The sequence below is a fragment of the Narcine bancroftii genome, chromosome 1 (genome assembly GCF_036971445.1).
Source record: "Narcine bancroftii isolate sNarBan1 chromosome 1, sNarBan1.hap1, whole genome shotgun sequence".
Taxonomy (NCBI): Eukaryota; Metazoa; Chordata; class Chondrichthyes; order Torpediniformes; family Narcinidae; genus Narcine; species Narcine bancroftii.
Window position 1 is genome coordinate 383,676,250 of NC_091469.1, and position 27,008 is coordinate 383,703,257.

The window sequence follows — 27,008 nt, forward strand, 5'->3', positions numbered from 1 at the left end:
CGACATTTCAGGCCAGAAACCTTTATCAAGACCTTTGATGAAGACGTCATCTAGGGTTCTGACCCTAGACATCAATTATTATTTTTTTCACTCCCTCCTATACTGTTCAACCTGCTGAGTTCCTTCAGCAGATCGTTTCTTGCAAACACAAGGCTAATTCCTGCATCTGCAACCTTTTTTAAAACATGGCCATCTCTGGAGCATTTAAAGTAATATGCAAATCCTTTAAAGGAAAATTGTGTGCATAAGAAGAAACTAATGGTGAAGAATTCAAAGCTCAAAAAATTAGTTAAATGAATGGATAAAAATCATTTGCATATATTAATACCAATTCATTTTGCACTTTTAATTGACATCTGCCTTTGTGTGGGAAAGTTTTTAGCTGCCATTTATTTTAAAATCATTATTACAAGAAACAAAATTTTCAAAATATCAAATGGGAGAAATCAGGATATGTTACCTCTAACCAAAGAGTGCACAGAAACAAATAATTCAAAACTGCTCAATTCCAGCAACACCTCCAGTTGATAAAAGGCAAATTCCAATGGTTTTTGCAGATGTTGAATACCAACAGCAGGTATTTAAATATAGGCAGTGCAAAACAAAAAGTAGAATTAATTGTAAGTACCAAAGGCCAAAAATGGAATTTCTTTCCTCCCATAAATCACAGTACACACTCAAAGTCTTGTTTATAACTTAAACTTTTAGTGCAGAAGGACAACTGAAAACAGCATTTTGAAAATCAAAATGAATGCAGCAGGCTCAGTTTATTTACTTTAATGATGTCTCATCCACTTAAGAACAGCTCATTTCAGGTCACTTAATGCACGAGTTTTTGAAACTCTGCTCTAGAATAGAATAATCTCCAAATAGTGAGGAAGATGCCCATTTGGAAATTACTTTTAATTTTGCCTCCATGGCTCACTCCAAAAACGTCCATAAACATCAAGTTTGTAAAAAATTCTCATTTGGATACTATCTGTCACTAGAAAGTACAATCTTATTTCATTTCCAGAGAAACAGATGAACTTTTGTACATTTCCATTCATTTCTTTGATGAAATGCTGAGCAAGATCTCGTGTCTGTGCAATGGTTCCTTTTACTCAAACCAGATTAACTCTACACAATGGTTTTGAGCATTCATTCCAGAACAGACGCATTTAGAAACAGGATATCGATGCAATGATTATGCATGCGTGCTAAGTAATGACATGCCAACATGTTCATATGAAATATTTTGTGTGTGAAAGAAACACTTTCTTTCTGGATTGACTCCAAAAGTCATCAAGCCCATCAGCAAAATCCAATTCTTCGTATGAAATGAAGAACCATGCGTTAGCCAAAACAAATTTGTTCACTTTAAAACATTAAGTTCCAATTTTATCTTTCAAATAACAAAAAAACATGTTGAAATGGCAAAAGTCAGGAGCTCTCTCACCCCATGTGTAGTTTGATGAGAAGCTCTTCCAAAAAAAAAAACCCAAAACATATTCTTAAACATTCTTTTGCCCAGTCTGTTGATTATTCTTTAAGGTGTTTAGATGGCATCTCTGCATTACCTCCACTGCTAAAAGAAAGTGGACTGGATTGAACACAAAGATAAAAACTGAAGCCACTACTCGTCTGAACCCACAGTCCTCTTTGCTCGCTTACGGGGAGATCTTCGTGGGGAAGTTTTGTCTGTGAAGAAAGAAAAGTAAATTAGAATAAACTAAAAAAATCAAAACAGCAAGGAAGTCAACAGAAATAGAGGAATCACAAATCTAATGATCAAGTGTAACCCATTTTAGTGATTACCTCCCAAAAGCACTCCACATCGAGTTAAGCAAAAGGACAAACAATTTGCTTCTTGCCTTCTAATAATGATGCTCAAGACAGCAAAATGAAAGCACCTACTGTGCCTTTCCACAGGACACTGTGGAAGTCAGCAATTCAGAAACACAGAAAAAGTGCTGGGAATAGGGCAGCATGTTGGTGTAGCAGTTAGCGCAACACCTTCACAGTGCCAGAGATCGGGACTGGACCTGGGTTCGAATCCCACATTGTCTGTAAGGAGTTGGTACATTCTCCCTGTGTCTGCATGGGTTTTCTCTGGGGGCTCTAGTTTCCTCCCACCGTGTGGGTTCATGGGATGTAAATTGGGTGGCATGGACTCATGGGCTGAAACGGCCTGTTACCGGGCTGTATGTTTAAATTTAAAAAAATTAAAATACCCAGGTAAGGTTGCATCTCTAAGGAGTGAAGCAGAGTGTATGTTCTCAAGCAAACACATATTGAAAACCTATTACCTCTTCTCACTGAAATCACCCAAATAACATTAAAAATGAAACAATCATTAACTTGTGGAGTTAAACAAAAAACAATGCAGATACTGGGGTCTAATGAAATACACAAGTGTGCTGGAGAAATACAGATAACAGGATCCACAGGAAGTAATGGCAGTCAATATTTCAGGCCTGAAATGTTGACTTTTTTAAAACTTCCTGTGGAGGGCTCGTAACCTGCCAAAGTTTCAGCACCACTTTTGTGCACTGCACCGGTCATTAACTTGTATTTTCAAAATTTGAAACACTGCACCATGTGCAGAGAATGGAGACTTAATCAATGCAAGAATCAACTGCAGACTAACAACCTCGACACTCAGTTATCTATTGTCTCCAGGTACCACATTCACTACTCTTGGTCTCCAACGGATTTCATGAACCTTATATTATCAAAAAACAGCACACCATCTTTTGACAAGGCACTTCCCAGCCTTCCAAGTTTCACCAACTTCAGATAATTTTTATTTCTTCACTGCCCACTTTGACTTTCATCTTAATTTCATCATCTCTGCAGACTTCTTCCTATTCCTTTTCAAAACTTCCTCATCCCTGTCTGATCCTGATGAAAGATCATTGATCAGAAAGATTAACTTTTTCTTTCCAGACCCATCTGACCCAAGAAATTCAAGCATTTTCTACTTTCCAGCATCTTGCATGTAGATTTTTGCTTCTGTAACAATTGTGGGGCATTTTGTTTCTTCACTGATAAAAGGAACTTAATTTTGAGGGGGAAAAAAAGGCTGCTTGTTGAATGCAAATCAATTCATACACAATCACTTCCACAGCAAATGTTCAGTCAATAAAATGCAAATAAACTTTCCATTTATTATTTCTCCATATTAACCTTCACTTGAAGGATAGTTAGCTAGCTTCTGATTATTTTGGAAATTTACAGTGCAAAAATTGAATAGTAAACTGAAGAAAGTTTTTCAACAAATGCATTAGTAGGAAAATGTCAAATATCTACAATCAAATCTCAAACATGGAACAAATGGATCAAAAATCTATTCAGGATAAATTTGAAAATCAGTATTAAAGGTTACAATCTTAGATTGAGTATTTAAAGATATCAAAGGTCGGCTCAGATGTTAATGAAAGTAGAAGGCTTTTTAAAAAAAATTGTTACCATGTCTGAGACTTCACAAAAAGCTTCTTAATATTAGGGTGACCACGTACATTAAAGCAAAATCCAAGTATATTATATAAATTATGAAAGGATTTAAATATTATGAGTAGTTTTATCATATATTTTGTTCAGCTTCACCTCTTCATCCTACTCAAGCATGCTGTGATATTTTGATGCCTTTTATTTTCAGTAAGTCACAGCATTTAAGGTTGGACTCGATTTCATGTGATATTTATCCTTGATAAAGGTGCAGCAGAAACATTTAACTTTTCAGCTACTTAAACAATTTTTTGAGCATGCATGTGTAGAAATGGAAGAGAGCACACTGAGTAAAAGTATATGTATTACTATACAAAACAAAACTGCATGGCAAAAAAAAGAATGAACAAGTGTTTTCACCTTTGGTCATGTCATAATTTGCTTCTTTATCCTTTAAATATCAAGCCCAAGCAAAAGGTAGCAGTATTACCACCTCAATTGTGTTAAATTACACATGAACAATAGAAACATTGGATCTCACCTCGTCTACTCTGCACTGAAGACACAAGAAAGGCAAAGCAAAAGATAGCAAACATTAGAATCAATGTTTTAGAAAACATTTTTTGATAACTATTCAGGTGCAGGTATGCTTGAAAGCAAGTGCAAAAACATTTCTTAAACAACACGGAGAAAAGAAATTTCAGTGGCATTTTATTCGCAACTGAGAGGCATACATTAGCAGTTCAAACAGAATTATTTTGCTTTTATTTAAAAAGCCTTGCCAGAGGACTGATACCCATTTGAATTGTATACAGCATGCATCAATGAGGGAGATCTTGCCAAAGTGGCACATACAATTTTATGGGCATTTCTATCTGTGGAGAGCATTCTGGCTGTTGCATCACTCTCTGGTGTGGAGGCACCAACTTCCAAGACAAGAATAAACCCCAGAAGGTTGTTAACTTGGCCTGTGACATAACAGGGACCAGTGAGGAAATCTACACAAAGCAGTGTCTTAAAAAAACAGCCTCTCTCCTCAAAGACCCCCACCACACAGGCCATGCCCGCTTTATTCTGCTACCATTAGGGAAAAGGTACAGGAGCCTTAAGACAAGGACTCAGCTGCACAAGAACAACTTCTTCCCCACTGCCCTCAGATTCCTGAATAATCAATGAACCAAAGACTCTGCCTCACTTTTCGTGCAATATTAGTGTTGCTATGATTTAATATAGTTATGTCATAAGATGGTTATAATATGCATGTCTATACCATGATGCTGTTGCAAAACACTGAATTTCATGACTTGTTCATGACAATAAATCCTGATTCTGATCCTCACGTTCTGGCATGGATGATTGTTAAATGAAAATCAAAAACCTGTTTAAAAATCTGAAATAAAATCAAAAAATGCTGAATGCAAGCCAGTCAGCATATTTTGCAAGAGAAACAAAATTAAATGCAACAGAAGGAAGAGACCAAAGTAGGTTTAGCTTATAATCAAATGAAAACCTGTTTTACTGTATACAGTTGTGTGAATTAACATGTGCAGCGTGAACGTTACTTAATAATATTCAGATGTCAATATACCTGGCTATTCCATCCAGAGGAGAGCCAGGAAACTTTTATAATGGAGTTTATTTCCAGGGCCATCTATCCACGCAATTACAACATCAAATTTCTAATGGGGTATTTTGTCAAATGTTAAATATATTATTAGTCAAAAAGGGAAGTATACTTGGGCCTTTACGTTGCGCTTTATATTATTTTCAACGACTTTAAATGCAAGCTTTGTCCAAGTCATGGGAGGTACTGGTGACATCAAAGCCCTTGAAACTCAAGCAAACTTGTGGAAGCCTGGATTCACAGACTTTGTAACAATCAATGAGTGCACAAAACTCCCCTTTCATTGTAGACTGGCTGAAAGCGCTACATCACAACTCATGAATCACCGAGATTCTACCATGAAAGGTACTGGGATAGCATAATGTTGAATTAGTGTAAACTCAGTAAAGCCATTTACCAAAAGTAAACTGGCTATTAAAGCTTGTCAATTTGATTCCACAAATCAACTACATTACAATTGCAAAACTAGAGTTCCCACAATCACCTTCTCTCAACTGGTAAATAGTCATGAATATCGGAGCATGGACCTTTTGAAATAACTATAATGGCACAAATCTAAACATCTCCACCAAACAGGCAGACAACAAAGCAGGGACATTAATGTTCACTTGCAAGTTACTTACTAATCTGGTTCAGGGTTTCCTGAGGAATCCAGCTCATGTCTACATTGTTGTGGTTAGATGTACCCATCTCTACTTTAGAAGCTGGTCTTCTTCTCTGATTGAGGGGAAGAAAAATACATCTATAAATGCCAAAGCAGAAGGATTATAGTAAATACAGTTCACACATGATGGAAAAAAAAAACAGAACACCTCTGAATGGAAGATATACTAAGTGGTTCCAATTCATTTTTAGCTGCATGTTCAAGTATATTACAACTGAAGATAAACAGAATATGATGGGATTTGAGTAGGTTAAGAAGCATAGCTAAAACATTTCTATAATCTCTTAGGTGGATTCAACAGCAGCATTGAGAGGCAACTTCACAATGAAGTTATCAGTCATTATCCCTTATAGACCATCCACACCGTAGCATGCATGTCAATCTCTGTAGAATTGTCTGATCAGTCTCATTGATCCCATATTGCCTGCAAGTTTATTTGCCTCTTGTGCACAAATTTCCTTGTGAAATCATTGATCTTCCACCATCCTGTTGGCAGAGTGTTCCTGGTCATTAACACAAGGCACTAAAATGATTTTGCACACTGGGGACCTTGGGGTTCAGGACCAGAGATCCCTCAAGGTTGCCATGCAAATTGATAGGATGGTTAAGAAGGAGCTGGATGTGCTGGTTTTCATTGGTGGGAGGAATGAATTCGAGACCTGTGAGGTAATGTTGCAGATCTATAAAACTTTGGTCAGACCACACAAGGAGTATTGATGCCAGTTCTGGTAATCTTATTACTAGATGGATGTAGAGATTTACTGCGATGTTGCCTGAATTGGAGAATACGTTAAATGAATCAAGGATGACAGAGGTTCTCTTTGAAGTGACAAAGGATGAGAGTTGATTTAACAGAGGTACACAAAATTATGAGGGCTTAGATAATGTGGCAGCCATCACCATCTTCCTGAGGAGACAATAGCAAATACCTGAGGACATCTGTTTAAGGTATGTGTCACAAAGTTTAGAGGAAGCGTCGGAGATATTTTTTATACTCAGAGTAGTGGGTGCCTGGAGTGCCAAGGTGGTAAAGGAGGTTGGTACAATAGGGACATTCAAGGCACATGTATGTAAGAAAAAGAGAGTTAGGGAAAAAATAGATTGTTGTAGTTTTTCTATAGATCAGCACAATATCATGGGCTGAATGGCCTGTACTGTGCTATGATCTGTTCTATAGTCCTGATCTCTCTTACCCAACTGATCTTAATTTCAGTGAACAGGAGCAACTTTTCTATCGATAATAATCCTGCACCGTTGCAGCCATTCACGTGTATCCTCAACATCCTCTAAAAGGACCGGAAGTGGAGAGAACTGATGCAGAACATTACAGGTGTAATCTAATCAGAGCTTTACAAACATTCAGCAAAACTTGCCTGCTTTTGTGTAATCAATTCAAATTAGACCCTCTAGTAGTACATTTACTAATGCCGCGCAGCCTTGTCAAGGAACGCTTTTGGACCAAACACTTTGCAAAAAGATGGATGACTATGCTATGAATAATGCCGTGTTTTCCAAGTACTGTATTTACATTCAAGTTGCATTCACTTGCTGATCCTCTAATAAAGCCCAGTTCTAATAACAGTTATTTTGATTGAAAGAGTAAAATTACTTTGCAAAGGTTACATACATTGAAAAACAACAAGACTAGGGGTTATATTGCACAGCCAACCTTGAGTGAATGGCAACTTGATCCACATTGCTGTATCTGTTCACTGCAGCAAAGTACAAGAGGAGCTAGAGTCAGGGGCAGGTAAATAAGAATGTGTCTGAGCTCAGCATAAGATCCTTTCACACTTGCGTCCAACTAAATAAACTGTTCAGTGTCTTGAGATAGGAATAGGGGCTTTTCACACTTGACCACTCCTAACTGGGACACTGCTTTCACACTTGCAAGAAGCCATCCCCAGGACTGTTGTACCTTCCACTGGTGATGTCATGACACATCGAGCAATGGTGGACCTGCCCTAAATCCTGATCAATGTATTATGATCTTATAGTTGAACAAAATTAATCATGCCTAATTATAACATTTATGAACAGCACAGTATAAGCTCTTCAGCCCGTTGTTGTGTCGACCTATATAAACCTTCATAAGGGTCTGTGGGAAAGTGATAGCGGACAATTTTTAAACAGGTTGGGGAAGTTGGTAGCGCTTTAGCACATAATTTATACAGCATGGAAAGTTGGTAGCACTATCGTGAACAATTTATAAATACCATGGTGAAAAAAGTGATGGCGGATTTGACTTCACAGAATGCCGTGCAGCAGAGAAACTCCTCCATGAATGCTCCGTGCATATAGCCCTTTCTCTGCTGCACGGCATTCTGGGAGGGCAGGTCTGCCATCGTTTTTCCCCATGATCTTTATAAATTGTGTGCTATAGCACTACCAACTTACCCATACCGTATAAAAATTATCTGCTATTGCTATTTATTGTTATTTATTTCCTCTCTCTCCCCTCCCCACTGTGACTTTCCCACAGCAAGGTTTTAACCTTCATTTTAATCCTTTCTTCCTTCACATTTCTGGACTCCCGCAAAAACTTGGGTCATTTCAATCCCACAATGCAATTGCCCATTTTACACTTGCATGATTGTAATGTTGGCATCTGCAGGCACCAGGGCTTGTACTAGGGGCTGAGGCTGTCAATCCCTGGCATGAGATGACATCATCTGGCACTGGCATTGAGCTGATTTTGCTTTCACACTAGACAGTTTAAAGGCCGATTGGCTGTTAATTCCTGGGATCGCTTGCAAGTGTGAAAGGGAATAAAGAGTGCTTGATGGCTGATGTAGTTTCAATGGGCCCAAGTTCCTATTTCTGCTGTCAGAGGGGTTGTCTGGGCAGGGTCTCTGTTTGCACAACGAGATATCTGGCTGCCATAGCAACTATTAGATTCTTGGGGTCTACTCAAATGGTGAAGGTTCAGGGCCCACCTTGAACGACCAGCTGAGTCCACTGCAATTCAGAACAATGAAGAGTCGATTTGCAAAGGTTAGCACATGGACAGTTTCTGTAGGTGGAAATGGGAACAGCCCAATTACGTATTTGTAACTAAAATCAGCCCAAACTAATATAATTGTGTCAACATGTAAAAGGTTCTGTGTTAGATGAGGATTTTAAATATCAACTCCTACTCTGGAGAACGCAATCAAATAACAGAACTTAACTTCATAAAGGAGTGAAAAAAACCAAAGTGCACCATAATTTAAAGCTCCAACAAAAGCATACTTACTTTCCTTGTTTCCAGGAGCTGGTGGATACCAACCACAACAAGTAATCCAAGACCAGTTAGAAACACGTATAAGAAGATTCTGCAATTTAAGTCGTTTTATTAAAATAATTATAAGGATTGACGCAGAGAATTAGTACAGAAAAGAGCACCAACATAACTAAAAAAAAAACCCAAAATCAACAGAATGGGCACCAGGCTGTGCACACTACTACATCTTTACATGGCTTTCTTATTCCTTGAGCAGAGTATGAGATGGTGGAGGGTGTCTGGAGGTTTTTGAATATCCCATGTGTGCAGCCATTTAGTATTGATGGGCTCTGTGGTTGGATAAACATACAAGACAAGCCAACAAAGTGGCATGGTCAGAAATGGAATGTTAGAAAATGGATTTAACTATTATAATGGACTATAGAAAGTGTGAATTGCCTAGTACTTCTAAGAACAGGTAACATCCTGGAATATATTTTCATAGAATACAAATTTCATCAATAATGCAACATGCCTAGTTTCCAGATTATTAGCTATTATCACATGTAAAAGGGGGCAGTGGAATAAATTGAATTATGAAAAGGAAAAAGTAATGTTCATCTTATTAAATATCAACTTCGTCCCCAAGCACAGCAAAAACGTCATCATATATAACTGATTTCAAATATGCCAATGGGCTAATTATTTGGCATTTTCTAAAATCATTCCGTTATTAGCTCAAGGAAAAAAAACATGCAAACTCCATTTTGATATACACACACACACAAACCTCCACACCCCATCACAGGGAACATTTTAACCAGTACAATTCATAAATTAAGCAGACTTTTTACACAGAAATGCACAATTGGAAAGGTCTAATTATCCAATAGATCAATGCAATTAAAAATAGTCCTGCAGTTTTGGAATATTGCTTCAATAATGAGCTTTTTGTTTTTTCAAGCAAATAATTAACTCCAGCTCTTCAAGTTAAATATACAGTACGTTTGCAATTATCCAAAAACCGTTCTACCGAAATTCTTGAATATTTGAAATTTTTTCAGCTGAGACATGACGTCACAAGTTGAAAGAGGTTGAAAAATTGTTTTTCCCACCATGCTCAAGTGGGGCTCTGAAGTGCTGTTTGTGCCAGTTTGATAACAACAGAGCTCAAAACCAGCCAAGCAAACACATGACATGAAATGGGTGGGGGGGGGGGAGGGAAGATGCTACTACTGTATTTGATTGTAAATGTGCTCTTAGAAAATTTCAATGGAAAAGCTTGATGTAAAAGTGTGGCTGAAAAATTATCAAGTATATAAATCCCATTGGCGCTTCTGATTTCCTTGTTTTGTATGGATATATCTGCAGGGAGTCAGTTTTACAAAGGAGATAGGTTACACATTGAAGGACGGCACTAGCCATTTTCATACAGGAATTAAAAAGAAATTCTGTAAAACATTCGAATACTTACCTCTAGAGTGGTCATTTACACAGCACTTTTCCTAAGCACTTTTCCACTGCCTTCCTGAGTTGCAGAGTTTGGAGGGCGAACGGCATATTCATTATCCCAGTTTCTTACTGAGTGCCTGCCGTTAATTTACCCTGCAGCCCCTCCGTTAAAAACGTGTAAGGGTCTTGGTTGAAAAATTACGGAATGGAATTTAGCAAATATATTTTATGTTTTTCAACGGCTGTGTCAAAGTGCCTACTGATTATTTATTTACAAATTGTAATTTTTTTTGCCATGAATTACTGCAGCTTTAAATTGCATTGTGGCATTCTCGAATTGAATACTGCGGCCCTCCCATGACTGCCACATACCCCCGCTTGCCCTCCCCAAGTGGCCCCACCCCGAGCTGCGCATTCTCCTGCCCCGCTCCAAGCTGCGCGCTCTCCCACCCCACTCCCTGTCAAATACCCTTTCAGCGGAGGTCGCTGAAATTTGGCTGGAGGACAATCTTGGAGGCTGTACATGCAATCTCCTACCACTTGCATGTGAGAACTTGGGTTCCTGAGCAGGATTGGCAAAAGTGGTGGGTAGATGTTGAGGATTGGCAATAGCTGATGCAAGTATTCTTCTGATGGTACTTGGCTGCTTAAAGAAATGCCGATTATCCAAAAAAATCTGGATAACATATTGGTCAAGACCCAACCATTTTGGATAATCGGAAACGTACTATACATTTGTCACATTATACAGGTTTGGCTTGGTGTGATCAGTGTAATCTATATGCATTGCCAAAGAGGCATGTGTCACCTCAATCAAAAGTGCTAGCCACAAAGATAAAGATATTCAGAATTAAATCCCATAGCTACATTCAGGAAAAAAAAACCCACACACACAACTGCCTATTAATAGGACTAATTTTTCCAGCTCCATAACTAGAATGCTACAGCACAGAAAACAAACTATTCAGCCCCTCTAGTCTGTGTTGACCACCATCTCCCTAGTCCCACTGATCTGCACCCATTCCATAACCTTCCATGTCTCTCCCATCCATGTACTGATCCAATTTAATCTTAAAACAAACGACCGAGCCCACATTCACCTCATCAGATGGCAACTCATTCCACACTCCCACCACTCTCTGAGTAAAGAACTTTCTCCTAATGTTCCCCCTAAACCTTTCCCCCTTCAGTTTAAAACTATGACCTCTCATATTCATCTCCCTCAATCCAAGTGGAAAAAGCCTAATTCATCCACTCTGCCTATACCTCTCAAAATCTTGTAAACCTCTATACAATCTCATCTCATTATTCTTTGCTCCAAGGAATAAAGACCTAATCAGCTTAATCTTTCCCTGTGACTTAACTCCTGAAGAACCAGCAACATCCTAGTATACCTTCTTTGCACTCTTTCAATCTTATTGATATCCTTCCGTAGTCAGGCGACCAGAATTGCACACAATGTTCCAAATTTCGCCTCAATGTGTTAAACAACTTCAATGTAACATCCCAATTCCTGCACTCAATACTTTGATTTATAAAGGTTAAGACATCAAAAGCTTTCTTTACAACCCTGTCCACATGCCACGCCAACTTCTGGGAATTATGTATTTGTATTCCCAAATCTCTCTGATCTTCTGCACTCCTCAGTGCCCTATCATTAACTGTATATCTTCCACCTGGTTTGCCCTTCCAAAATACATCACCTCACACATCTGCATTAAACTCCATGTGCCATTTTTGGCCCATTCTCCTAACCGGTCCAAACCCTTTGCAAGCTTTGAAAATCTTCCTTGCTGTCCACAATGACTCCTATCTTTGTGACATCAGCAAACTTGCTGATCCAATTCCCACATTATCATTCAGATCATTGATACATGCAACAAACAACAATGATCCCAACATGGATCCCTGAGGCACACCTCTAATCACAGGCCTGAGAAGCAACCATCCATTATCACTCTGTCTTCTCCCACACAGCCAATTTCGAATCCAGCTTTCAACCTCTCCGTGGATATGCAGCGTCTAAACCTTCTGCACTAACCTCCCATCTGGGACCTTGTCAAAGGCTTTACTAAAGTCCATGTAGACAACATTCACAGCCCTTCCCTTATTTACCTTCCTGGTAATCTCGAAAAACTACACAAGATTCGTTAAACACAACATACCATGTACAAAGCCATGCTGACTATCCTTAATCAGCACATGTCTGTCCAAATACCTAGATAACCTGTTTCTTAGAACTCCCTCCAAACATTTACCCACCACTGATGTCAGGCTCACCTGACCTGGTTTATTTTTGGGGCCCTTTTTAAATAATGGGACAACATGAGCTACTCTCCAATTCTCTGGCACCTCACTGCAGCCAAGGACATTTTGAATATATCAGACAGGGTCACTGAAATTTGTACACTAGTCTCCCTCAAGGTCCAAGGGAATATCAAATCCAGCCCAGATAATTTATCTAACTTCATTCGCTGTAAGGCAGCAAGCACATCTTCCTCCTTAATCTCTATGCTAGTTTCCTGAGTAAATACTGATGCAAAAAAAAAATTAAGATCTCCCCCATTGCATGAGGCTTCACATACAGATGACCACTCTGATCCTATAAGGGACCAATTTTGTCCCTTACTATCCTTTTACTTTTAATATACTCATAAAAACCCTTTGATTTACCTTCATATTATCTGCCAGAGCAACCTCATGTCTTCTTTTTCCCTTCCTGGTTTCTTTCTTGAGTATTTTTTGCTTATTTTGTAATCTTCAAATACCTCATTAGCTCATTGTCTATCCTATACATCTCCCTCTTTTTCTCAGCCAGATTGACAATATCCCTTGAAAAGAAGGGTTCCTTATGCCTGGTAACTTTGCCTTTTATCCTAACAGGAGCACGCAATCTCTGCACTCTTAAGATTTCTCCCTTGAAGCCTATCCACTTACCCATCACACCCTTGCCATAAAACAACACATCCCAAATCACTCTTCCTAGATCCTTTCTCATTTCCACAAAATCTGCCTTCCTCCAATTTAGAATCCCAAAACGAGGACCAGACTTATCCTTTTCCATAAATAACTTGGTTAATGACATCATGGTCACTAGACCCAAAATGTCCACCTACATATACTACAGGTCACCTGACCTGTCTTGTTCCCTAACTGCCGCCTATATCGTTGGTACCTCCATGTATTGATTGAGAAAACTTTCCTGAACATATTTCACAAATTCCAAGCCATCTAGCCCTTTTAGAGTATGGGAGTCCCAGTCAATATTTGGGAAGTTAAAATCTCCCACTATCACAATGTTCTGCATTTTACATTGGTCTGCTCTCACTCTCTACAGATTTGCTCCTTCAGTTCTCTCTATTGAGCAGTCTACAGTACAACCCTATTAGTGTGGTCACACCTATTTGTTCTTAGTGCAAGATGACCATTAATAGTTGTCACAAAGTATTCATAATTGCTTCTGCGATGGCAGGTATTAAATACAGCACTTCAATAATGAAAAAAATATAAAGGGTAACTAAAAATAATGACAATTACATCACATCACCCATCAGCCTTCAAAAAGAAATACAACCCCCTTCAAATACTTACGTTTCCCCATCCAAACCATCCTCGCGTTCAGTTATTGTAACTGTCTGATTGAAAACAGCATCACGGTAAACAATGCCCTAAAAAGAACGATGAGAAATCAGTACCCAATATAGCAGCCAAATTCCAGATAGTACTGCTACCACATCATGACCTTGAATAAAATTAACAGGCAATCACTTACACTGGCATCCTTGTAGTTGAGGTTGATGACTAATCCAAATGGCCGGCCTCCCATTGGCTCAGCAGGGATAAAAGAATACTCAAATGTTGCCTGACGTTGGGACTGAACCAATGTGTTTAGCTGCAGTGCTGTGAACTGCGAGAAAGAAGAGATCCACTTGCATTATTCTGCAACACACATACTGAAACAAGATGAATTGGTTAATGAAAGCTATTTTTAGGAGTGAAATTTAAATGAAGGTAGTTAAATCAGAAATAAATTTGAAAGCCTGAAACATGCATTAAATCTGTTCTTCAATGAGTCTGTAATGGGTTATTCATTGGAATTATTTTTACTCAAACCACTTGGCATTCAATATTATTAGATGCAGAGACAAAAAAAAAATATACTCACATTCTGAATATAGAATTGATAGTCTTGAGGATAACGAAATGAAGCGTCCAAAGATTCCACAACAAATTCTTCATTGCCCTTGTTCGTAAATCCAACTAAGAATTTCACAATATTGTTGGCTGGGAAATCTGAAGGCCAATTAAGTACAAACATTAAGAAAATACAACACAATGACCACCCATTTCTTCATCCAAAACCATGAAGTGATGATAAAGCAATGAAAGGAACAGATCAGACCACAGTCAACTTGAGCTTTAACATGCAGCCTAAAGAACTCACTAATTCACATCACATTCTGTCCTCTGCCTCCCAAAATGGGTTTAGGCTTGAAGGACACCATCCTGCCATCCAACAAAAAGTTCAGTAACTGTAAATTATAACCATTGCTTCTACTTCCTTTTGAAAATTCTGGGACTGATCCTGTTGCAATGAGTTATACTTCTGCCAGAATCATTGTTTCTTGTCCTTGTCCCCTTTTGCGTGTACTTTCTAATCATAGACATTCCAACACTTTTTCCTCTTGGTAGGTTTTCAAAACTTGTTCAGCCTCCAAGTTCTTTCCATTCCCACAAAGTTATGAATCCAAAATATGAATTATTTCCTTATTGTATAAAAAGTTGACAAATATTTGTATTTTAACTTAAGCAATTAAAAATGTCAGTAATTGCTGTAATGCACAAGCTAATTTGTACACTGACAGCTCCCACAAGCCACGTCACATTAGCCAAATCATTTACTTCATTGTCGATCAAGATAATAAATAGCACCAAACACTTCAAGAGAATGTTGCCTTAGAATTTTTTATATTAATGTTAAAGAGCAGATAGGACCTTGTGCTGAACATCTCATCTGAAGGATGGCTATGCAGCTCTCCTTCAAAAACTAAACTATACAAGACACAATGCAGATAAAGGAACTATGCAAGTCGAAAAAAAAGGAAAAAGATTTAAATATACAAATTCATGATGAGGCCTGCTCAAGATTGTGCTATTAATGTTAGATATCAAATAGTACAATATATATATATATTTTTTTTTTTTTTTTACACCAATTGTACTACACTCCATATAAATTACATGGACTTAATTCAAATTGTTCTGACAAATGTTTCAGATGTAACAAACAAACAGGAACCTTATTACATGCAGTTTGGTCTTGTGAAAAAGGGGGAAATTTTTGGGAAGACTTGAATATATTGGGACAAATTATGAAGATACAGATACCAAAAGATCCCATAATATTTTTGCTTGGTGATTTATACGACACTGATACTAAATTGAAGTTAGACAATTATCAATGAAAATTTTTGTGTACCAATAGCGGTGGCATGGAAATGTATGGCAGTAACATGGAAGTCAGATAATTTTATAAGGTTGGATAGATGGCATATGGAAATTCAAAATTGTATACCATTGGAAAAGATCATCATTTAAGGAATCAACCTGAGAATTTTTATACGATTTGGAAACCATATATGGATTTCATCAGTAAGAGTCCATTCCACAAGGTCCATAACACCCACTCCTCCCAATTAATATGTACAGGATAGAATAATATATTAGGAATACATGAAAAGTGAATGATAAATTCAGGTGTTTTTCTTTTTCTTTTGGGGGAGGGAGGGGGTATAAAAAGAAAACATTATATATAATTTTGTATCATTTTTATTACATTGTATTGTTATATGATGAAGAATTATATGTATGTATTGATGCAATTAAAAACTTTCAAAAACTAGATAATCAATTTTGCTCTTCAGGTTTATGGAATGTAAACAGAGTCTACAACATACTGGTTCAAAAGCAACTGAATCATAATTTAAGAGTGTACAAACATACAATGGAAAGTTGGACAACCGGTACTGTAATTGTTATATGGTTATAATACCTTTTGTGGCAGAATACTAACAATTTTGTGGCTGTCTGATTAAATGGTTTGCTGAACTTTTGTTTAAATTATTTCCCTACCTTCTCCTTTCACAAACAAGATGGTTGTGTCAGCATTGGGAGAAGCTTTTGGCTCCCCAAATGCTGAGTCTTCTTCCTCCTCTTCCTCCTCTTTTTCATCTTCCATCTAAAGTGACAAACACTAATAAAAATTTTTCATAATACTCCAAGATGGAGTTGATGCCATTTTCATCATTATGCACAAGTTTGTCAGATACAAGTGACATTTATAACTGAATAATGGTTAATTAACCCTTGCACTTCATCACAATTTAAAAATAAGCAATCTTAATTAGAAATACACCATCATTATCAAAAGTCAAAGCAATAACATTTTGTGCTATAGAAATTTCAGTTGAAGCTTTTAGAAAATAGTAAAACTTGCACTTCTAAGCCAAATCATGTATCTGGACAGCACTGTAGCAATAAGCTTTTAAAAGCTACTATATTCAAACAATATTCACCAACAACTGAAGCTGGGTAAAAGTAAAAATAATGGCAATTTAGGAACAAGGACCTGGAACATCAGTTTCACTTGGATAATTAAACTTACAATGTCTGTTGTATCATCCTCTTCTATTTCTGCTTCGTCATCTTCATCCTCCACTACAGAATCATCTGTACCTTCTTCATCCTCTGTTGGATCATCTGCAGCAACTAAAGGCCCTGTACCTATTAAAAGCACAAGAGTTTATTTTGATCACCTTAAATATAATGTATTTCATTAAGAGATGGAAATTGTTCTTCTGGAAAGATTAAAATTTAACCCAAAGAACTTTGTGCCATTCCTGTGAATCTGTTGCTCATGTCCTTCCTGTAGCATTGGGTAAAATGACGACGATTCCTTGCTTCTCTGGCTGATTTAGTTCTAATTCAAACTTTGACACCATGGTTATACAGTCCAGTGACAATTTGGCAACAAATGCTCAAGTTAGGTCAGCTTCATTACTGAACAATCTATTCCATAATACTCACTGACACCTTAAAAATAATTCAAATTGAATGAGTTTGGCCTCTCTTCAATCCCACTACATGTCCCCAAAGCCTAACGGTGACATGCATTACTTTTCAATTTTCAGGTTTCTGCTTGGTTCTTGGTATACTCAGACTTCAAAGGTCTCAGATTGTTGTGCAGTATGTCTCCATAGGTCACAGAACTCTGTGACAAACTTTTGCCATTCAGAGGAAAAAGTATATAAATTACCAGCACATGACTGAATACAAGGCAAGAGTTTAAGCCCATTGACCAGGGTTTCAAAGGTAAAAGTAGATATGCTCAAAAGGGAACATTTCAAAGGATCGCTTAATGAAAGGTGACTGCGATTACCTCAGGTGTGAATAGTTCACTCAACTTCTCATTACTTTCTCAAGAATTGCATGGCCCAACTTCAATGCCAACTAAGCAGGCAGTCTGAGATAGTAATAAATTTGGACCAGATATCCAGGGAAAGGTTAAACAGGTTAAAATTTTATTCCCAGGAACGTAGAAAAATAAGGGGAGATTTGATAGAGATATACAAAATAATGAAGAATATAGACAAGAGTAAATCCAAGTACCAATAGGATTTTTCCACTGAGGTTAGGTGCGATAATGTAAGAGGCACTTAGGCAATTCTTGCCAGTGGCAAATCTGTCTGCCTTGCAGCAGGCAAAAAGAAATTTCATGTAATATGACACTGCTTTATTACTATGATAACAAATTGAATCTTGATATGAATCAGAAGACATGGGTTAAGGGTGAAATGGGAAAGTTTAAAGGAAATATCAGGGGGGGCTTCTTCACACAGAGAGTAATGTGAGTCTAGAATGAGCTGCCAGCTGAAATGATGAATGTGAGCTCAATTTTAACATTCAAGAAGAATTTGGACAGGCACATAGATGGTAGGGGTAAGATGGGAGATATGGTCTGGATGCAGGTCAGCAGGACGAGGTTCAGCACAGACTCCAAGGCTCAAATCAGCCCTCCCCCTTTTCCTATCTTTCCAGTTCCTCCATTCACCCAGTCATCCCTCCTCCCCCTCATTGCTTTTGTCCCCTCCCTCCTCTCATAACCCATCATCTCCTGTCTTTGCCACTCCCTTCCCCCACTTTGTTTGGATGCTTGCCAGCATTTTCTCATACTTTGATGAAGGGCTCATGCCTGAAACGTCAGTTATACATCTTTACCGTTGGTACATAAAGGACACTGTTTGACCTGCTAAACTTCTCCAGCATTGTGTTTTAAACTTGAAAATGTATTATGTCAACCTGGAAATTAGAAGATAGCCTGAGAATACAGCAATGGTACATAGAAATGAATAAATGTATTCCATTGGAAAAAATAACACATAATTTAAGAAATAACATCATAGTATTCGAACAAATTTGGGAACTGTACATGGAACACAATAGAGAAGTCCTACTGCGGACCTCCACCACCTAAAATGACAGGAGAAGACGACGAAATGAACTGACCCAGTATGTAAAAGTAGATGACGCAATTTTCTTGTTTATTTTCATTGTGTGATGACATTGTTTAATGGGTTTAATGTATCATATATGTTGAAAGTTGAATGGGTGGGGAGGGGGGGTGAAGGAGGGAGGGAAGGGAAGAAAATGACACTGTATATTCAAGAGGGAAATGTTTGTGTGTATTTTGGTCAGTATGGTTCATAGTGTGAAAAATAAAAAAAATTTAAAAAACCCCAGTGTCTACAGAATTTTGTGATTTACATTATCACCAATGTTCTCTACATTAACATAAATTGGTGTGTTTACTGCAAAAAATTATTTTTCAACACTTAGTAAATAGATACTACGCTCATTTTAAACCCAGTTTTCAGCAAAATGTTAACAGGCCATTCATAGGACACCTAATTTACAACAGCAACTCAAAGTTCTATTCACAATCTCGAAATGGATACAAAAAGCACTGAACTACTGGCATGGTGATAATCATAATATCTATCAGCACCATGAGTAAGTCCAAGGAAACACTGATATTCATCTATATAAAGCAAGATTCATGGAGCAACAGCAGACAAAAGGAAATTTTAGACCATATGATATAGGAGATGTAGGCCATTTGGCCTGACGAGTCTACTCTGCTATTCCATCATGAGCTGATCCTCTCAACCTCACTCCTTTTGATACCATGTCTATTCAGATAGCTATCAATCTCTGTCGTAAATACACTCAATGACTTGGCCTCCACAGCAGCCCGTGGTAGCCAGCGTTCACCAGTCTCTGGCTGAAGAAATCCCTCTGCATCATTTTAAATGGGCGCCCTTCAATTCTGAAGTTGTGCCCCTTGTCCTCGACTCTCCTACCATGAAAAACAACTTTGTCATATTTACTTTGTCTATTTTGTGTGATATTACTATTTTAGTATTATTACATGACAATAAAAGGAATATTGAACCTTGAATAAGATTATGAGGGGCTGAGATAGGGTGGACAGCTAGCAACTTGTGACAATAGCAAATAGCAGAGGTCATTGGTTTAAGGTGAGTGGAGGATTGTTTAGAGAAGCTGCCAGAGGCACTTTTTTAAAACTCAAAAGTGGTGGGTGGCTGGAGTTGTGGGTGTGAGGTAGAGAAAAATTAGATTGTTGTGCAGTACGTCTCCATAGGTCAGCACAACCTCATGTGTGTAATGTTCTACGTTTTGTTCTATATCTTGTCCTTGTGGCACCATGATTATCTGCTCTCCGAACATAATGTTCAAATCACCCTTGATAAGAACATAAAAAAATGTCCCCAATGCTTAGTGACTGCCCAAGACTTCAAAGCTTAACATACGCAGGAGCTTTCAAATCTGTCATTAAAGCAGGCCATTAAATGTATTGTCAGTTTGGAATAAATAAAATTGTCTTGGAAATTGCCTCTGCTCATCACGAAAAACAGGCCAGATAGCATGAATGTTTAAAATGAATTAAGACTTTTTCAAGGAAGCTACTTGAAGTCTAGAAGCTTCAGCCCTTTGAAGATTCTTTCTTCGAGACAAAACAAGAAATGCAAACATCTTGACGAGACCTAGAGGTCAAATATTTTCTTCTTCTTTGGCTCGGCTTCACGGATGAAGATTTATGGAGGGGTAATGTCCACGTCAGCTGCAGGCTCGTTTGTGGCTGACAAGTCCAATGTGGGACAGGCAGACATGGTTGCAGCGGTTGCAAGGGAAAATTGGTTGGTTGGGGTTGGGTGTTGGGTTTTTCCTCCTTTGTCTTTTGTTAGAGAGGTGGGCTCTGAGGTCTTCTTCAAAGGAGGTTGCTGCCTGCCGAACTGTGAGGCGCCAAGATGCACGGTTTGAGGCGATATCAGCCCACTGCCGGTGGTCAATGTGGCAGGCACCATGAGATTTCTTTAGGCAGTCCTTGTACCTCTTCTTTGGTGTACCTCTGTCTCGGTGGCCAGTGGAGAGCTCGCCATATAACACGATCTTGGGAAGGCGAATGTCATACCGTCATTGGGATTTGGAAATTTATGAAAATATTTTTTTTTTTTTTTTAAAAAGGGAGTTTGTGATTAATGTTTGCTCCATAGAAGTTTCTGCAGCATTAAAACAGCCCATTAGAGCCACTGAGATCAGTCAAGCCAGATGCATTTTGGTTACCATGAATGAGAGCATCACAAGGATACATCTGGATTCTACACAGTTTACAAAGCTAATAGAATTGTATAGAAAGTAGAAAAAAAGCTAAGGATAAAGGTAGGAACATGTGCCTGGAAGCTGAGAAGGTTCCAAAAGAATTATTTGCTTCAGTGTTCACCAGACAGAGTGACCTTGTTCAATAAGAGTTCAGTATAGAATAGGTGTATGTGCTAGAGTATGACGAGTTAAGAAAAAGCAGGTGATGGATCTTACTAAAAAGATTATGAATGATAAGTTCCCAGAACCAGATGAGATGCACCCCAGGTTACCACAGGAAGTGAGGGAAGAGGTTGCTGGGATGTTGGCAATGATCTCTGCATCCTCCATGGTCACAGGGGAGGTACCAGAGGATTGGAGAATGGGAAATGTAGTCCCCTTATTTTAAAAAAAGTAATGGGGAGAATGCTGGGAAGTATAGTAAGTGGTGGACAAACCAATGGAAAGGATTCTGAGGGACAGGATTTCCAAGCATTTGGAATTGACAAAAGACATCGATTTTAACAAGGCATTTGACAAGGTAGACATACAGAAAGTCATGAGGCCTGTGATCCACAGAAACTTGGCTGGGTGGATTCAGAACTGGGTTGCCTGTAGAAAGTTGTGGCAGATGGAACATCAGGGTTAATTCCTACCACCCCACCCCCCAGAGAGACCAGTGGGTACCTGGAATGTATTACCAGAAGTGATGCTGGAGGCTAGTATAATGTATAATAGGAACATTTAAAAGACTCTTAGACAGGCATATGTATGCAAGAAAAATGATGGATTATGGATGGGAGGTCAGGAAGATTTAGTTTGCTAAGTGGGTTGGTACAACATCATGACCAAAGGGCCTGTACTATGCTTTGGCACCAAGTTGTTGTGACAGACATAGCTGCAAGGGTTTATTTTAAAAAGGGACAAATGAATAATATTTAACCAAATGGGACAATACAAGAATTCTATGGCAAAGAAAATGCTGACATGGGGCAAGTCTTTCACTAGTCTACAGATTTCCAGAGACACAAGAAACTGCAGGTGTTGGAATGGGATCAGGAGCAAAAACAAACGGCTGCAGAATCACATTTTTAAATGTCGACCATTCCTTTACCTCCACAGATTTTGCTTGACTTGCTGAGTTCTTCCAAAAGCTTTTTTCTTATGGGTCCCCATAATTCACTCTAAAGGCAAAGGAGGAAAAACCCAACACCCAACCCCAACCAACCAATTTTCCCTTGCAACCGCTGCAATCGTGTCTGCCTGTCCCGCATCGGACTGGTCAGCCACAAACGAGCCTGCAGCTGACGTGGACTTTTTACCCCCTCCATAAATCTTCGTCCGCGAAGCCAAGCCAAAGAATTCACTCTATACAATAAACACCATTATCTAGAATTCAAGCAACCAGCAAAAATAAAATAGCGGAAAATAAATGGGAAAAAAATAGAAGTTTAAAATTGGCATGTTTCACTGTTAGTTGTGTCAATCACACAACCTCAAGCACAGGAAAATTCACCTATCCAGCATCTACCAATCCCCATAGGTGCCAAATACCAGGGCTTTCACTGCATAATAAGCCAGGCCTCAAGTGGTAGTACACAAAAACAGCAAATAGAGAAGCGTTATTTTTCATTAAAAGTGAGTTACATTATCCAAATATATGCTGCCAATACACAGGGTGTAGAGCAACAAAGTCCAATAAAGTGAATAAGGCAGCAAATTACCATAAACAGGTAGAAAAAGCTACCTCAAGTATATAATTTTTTTTCAATTAGGTTAACTTAGACTGAAAGACAAATCTGAAAAATCAGGATGACCACTTACTTTTAACTGAAACCAATGAATTTTTAAAAAATCATGACACTATCATGAGTCATTAATAAGTCATTAAAGGTCCCCCACAAGAGTCTCATTCAGAAAGTCATGAACCATGGCTGTGTGGATAAAAAAAATTGGCTTGCATGTAGAAAGCAGAGTAGTAGTGGTATTCTGCTTGGAGTTACGTGACGAGTGGAGATCATCATAGATCTGTTTTGGGGTCCCTCATCTTTGTGATTTTTTAAATATAAATGATGTGGCGTAAGAATGGGTCAATATGTTTGAGGGTGATATGAAGGTTGGAGGTCTTGTGGATGGTGCTGAAGGTTGTCGTAGGTTCCAAAAGGATATAGTCAGGATGCAGAGTGAAGTGATGCACTTTGGAAGGCCAAACCAGAAGACTGAGTACAGAGTTAATGTGTGGAGGAACGGAGGGACCTTGGAGTCCAAATTCATAATCTCTCAAGGCTCCAATGCAGGTTGACAGGATAGCTAAGAATGCTGACAGGATGTTAGGCTTCATTAATGTGGGGATTGAGTTGAAGAGTCAAGAAGTCATGTTACAAATCTCTGGTGAGATGAGTTCCAGATGTGGAAACTATGGAGAGGGTGCAGATTTACTAGGATGCTGCCTGGATTGGAAAACAAGTTTTATGAGGCAAGGCTAGCAGAGCTGGGACTTTCTCTCCTTGGAGTGAGAAGAACGAGAGGAGACTTAAAAGTAAAAGGTAAAGGTTCTATTATTGTCATGTAATATTATATTAAAATGTAACATACGTGAAGTTCTTTAACTTTTGTCTTTCGTAAGGCAGACAGAGTCACCACTTTGTTCAGCGACCCTCATAGAAACCTACACGATCTGGTGTTCCTAGGCTGCCTCCCTCCAAGTACTGACCAGCGCTGAGCTTGCTTAGCTTCAGAAATCAGACATCTCAAGCGTATTCAGGCTATTACGCTTTTGTACTACAAGAAGGTCTACAAGATTCTGAGGGGCATTGATAGGGTGCACAGCGGGCACCTTTTTCCAAGGGCAAGAACAGCAAACATCAGAGGACATATGTACAATATACAAAGGAAGGGAAGTTTAGGTGAGACATCATGGGTAAGTTTAAAAAAAAAGAGTCGAGGGTGCCTGGAATACCTTGCCAGGTATGGCAGTGGAAGCTGAAACATTAGGGGCATTTAAGACACTCTTAGGTAGGCACATAGATGAAAGATAAATAGAGGGTTATGAGGCAGGAAGGGAACTTTTTTTGGAAAGAATATATGGATCAGCATAACATCAAGGGTTAAAAGGTCTGTACTGTGCTGCAGTGTTCTATGTTCTATCATAGATGAAAAATCAAACAAACAAAATGCTAAGCATGTATATTTTTCAAAGCAGAAATGTGGAAAACTAGATGTGACTATCAAAAGTATTTCATTTTGAATGGCTCAAGAAAAATGAGCCTTTGAGGAAGTAAGATTTAAGAAAATTAATAGAACCAACAGCATCTGTTAAATATTGAACAAAATATTAACAATACAGTACATAGAAACATATCATATGAAAGTCTATTCTAGGTTTTGGAATATCTTAAAAATCAGCCAACGCTATTTGTGCCATCATTGTAGAGTGCAACGCAGGAGGTGATCAATTCACGTCAACAAAACCAGAGGCCCGGAAAAGGCCATCAACAATTAGAATGCACACATTTCAGTTAACAAATAGGGCTGGAAGTTGCAAAAATTCATTAATCTAATGATCAGTTGAGGCCTGGAGGAGAGGAGACGGTGGATTTGGATGAGGACGTGGATTCAAAGATTAGAAATGAAGTGAAGCACTCTCTCTTCCTCCCCACCATACTAATCCTTTTCTTTTCCCCTCCATTCAAACTACCTTTCCTCCATCCAAATCCCCCTTCCATCCTCTCCAAAAGATGGTGGTGCTACCGAAGTTGCTGTAAAGACAGTGCTGCCGCGAACTTGCGGAACGCATAGATTAGAGAGAGAGAGCTCTCCCCCATGGGGTACAACCGCCTAGTTCAAATGCCATCGGCTCTGTACAGGCTTTAAACAGCCTGTTAAAGGAGCTGACGGTGGATTTATTTACAATCCTGTAACTGCGGGGTCTAGACCCAAGATGGCAGCAGCCATGAGGGGCTGCATACTCCAGGGAATCAGAGGACTGGAGTAGGGCACCAGAAAATGGAGATACTACCACCCGTTTGAGGTAAAAGAGGAGACAACCCATGGGACAATGACCATAATGGCAGACCAGCGAGGGTCTCTGAGGCTGAAGAAAAGACAGATGGTGGGCCATTGACGACTCAATGAGATGAACCCACGGAGGCTGTGGGATGCTGGACATTGCAGTAGAAGGATTCACACCAGGCTGTGGACTGTAGGACATTGGCTGAAGGGGGACCAGGTATCAGAATCGGAATGCTAGTGGGTGCCAATGGCACTGAAAGGCTCCTAAACCTGTCAGAGGTTCAGATGTAGAGCTCAGATTGCCAATGGTCTGTGGCTGAGGGAGCACTGGATGAGAATCCACAGACAGTGACTCTGGGGGACTTCATTGAGGCAGCCAGCAATTTCTGCTGATGGCAAATCTGTCTGCCTTTTGGCAGACTAAAGGCAATTTCACGTAATATTACTGTTTTTATTACATTACAATAAAGGAATTGTGAATCCTTTCCTCCATCCAAATTCCCCTTCCATCCTCCTCTTTCCTCTCCTCCCCTCCATCCAAATTGCCCTTCCATCCAATCCTCTCAGTTAAAGGCATAAGGAGACCAACATTTAGTTACCTGGATGAGGACTTGGTGCTAAACCTCCAGGCCAATAGACTAAGAGCTGTCAAGAGGGATTGGCCCAAAGGGCTTATTTTATTTTATTTTTGCCCACAATAGACCAATTTTTCTTCTACCGTTACTTTTGATGAATTTGTGAAAAATGATTGTAAAATTAGACTAAACACTAAACTGCAACACTTCTGTCTTTCTTTGAAAAAGACTAAAGGATAACATACAAAAAGCAATCGGATTTTAAAAAAAGGTTTCAAAACTAGGCAGAGCTCTATGACTGAAAATTACACGGAGGGGGAAGAGAAGAAGGGGAACCGGGGAAAGTATGGAGGAGTTGCAGCTTGTAGAGTGAGGGAAAGGGTATGGCCCACTGACACGTCAGCTCAGTCTGGAAGAGGTGAGGGCAAGGGGAGAGGGGAGGGAGCCTGGACCCAGGCCTCATGTACACTTTCCCCAGACAGCCTCCTCCACACCTCTCACCCAGAGTTTCGAGACCCCTACCCACCCACCCCCACCCCCCGGGACCACCCCATAGACAAACGCGGAACAACACGGCCTCAGCTCCCGGGCTGGGGAAGAGTGCCCGGGCATTGCAGGCCTCGGCTCCGCTCTGCGCTCAGAGCCAGGAGGATTGTCGCTCTTACCGGGACCTCTCTGGACCAAGCTGAGCGGAAAGGCGAGCAGCAAGAACAGTGTGAGCGAGAAGAAGCGGCTCATGGCGGCGGCACCGATCACCACACTTATTGAGCCAGCGATGGCGGTGCACATCCGGGCTCTGGAGGAGGCGGGTCAGAGGGCAACAGGTCCCGCCCCTGACCATCCCAGCTCTCGCCTCCTACCATCCTTTCAAAATCCTTCCACCTTCCCTCCCTGCTAATCCTGATATCCTCCTCCCCATCTACATCTCCCGTCCACTCTCTCCTCCTTCCCTCTATCCAAATCCCCCTTTATCATCTTATCCCCTTCCCCCGAGGGTGCCACTTACAAAGATCATTGGTGAAGTTATCAGCTTCAACTCCACATTCCTCTTTCCCCATGGTATCCTTTCACCTACTTGTTTGTAAAAAAAATCTGCCTTAAAATATACAGATATCAAAGTCATTCATCCTGAGGATTAGTTTTAAAGATTCATAACCTTCCGAAGGAAAATCTTGCAGCTTGTATTTTAAATCTTTATTTTCAAAAGTAGACTTGCTTCATAAGACATACAGTAAATATAATTGGTAGATTCTTGAGCAGACACAGAACTGCTGAAGGAACTCAACAGATCAGACAGCATCCATGTGTAGAAATGGTCAGTCAACATACCCT

The 27,008-nt window shown here is 39.3% G+C and overlaps 1 protein-coding gene across 2 annotated transcripts; it reads right to left on the bottom strand.

Annotated features, from left to right (window-relative positions):
* Nucleotides 1-762: 762 nt before the first annotated feature.
* ssr1 (signal sequence receptor, alpha) lies at nt 763-26,503 on the bottom strand. Of its 2 annotated transcripts, XM_069913525.1 has the most exons (10): nt 26,342-26,503; nt 17,036-17,154; nt 16,504-16,609; nt 14,537-14,664; nt 14,144-14,278; nt 13,963-14,039; nt 8,953-9,031; nt 5,677-5,770; nt 3,971-3,985; nt 763-1,680 (listed from the first exon to the last, which is right to left on the bottom strand). In XM_069913525.1, exons 1-10 carry the CDS (start codon nt 26,463-26,465, stop codon nt 1,616-1,618), a joined length of 942 nt encoding a protein of 313 aa, XP_069769626.1. In that variant the 5' UTR covers nt 26,466-26,503; the 3' UTR covers nt 763-1,615. The 2 variants fall into 2 exon arrangements, with proteins under 2 accessions (XP_069769626.1, XP_069769627.1); XM_069913526.1 differs by lacking the exon at nt 3,971-3,985.
* Nucleotides 26,504-27,008: the final 505 nt, after the last annotated feature.

What these genes read in the sequence shown, in the direction of transcription:
- ssr1 (XM_069913525.1), bottom strand. Translation starts at nt 26,465, where the DNA reads ATGTGCACCGCCATCGCTGGCTCAATAAGTGTGGTGATCGGTGCCGCC. An exon ending in CTTGTTTGTGAAAGGAGAAG is followed by an intron (nt 14,665 to 16,503) that starts GTAGGGAAATAA and finishes ATTGGCCTTCAG; the next exon opens with ATTTCCCAGCCAACAATATT. An exon ending in AGCTCCTGGAAACAAGGAAA is followed by an intron (nt 5,771 to 8,952) that starts GTAAGTATGCTT and finishes CCCCTCAATCAG; the next exon opens with AGAAGAAGACCAGCTTCTAA.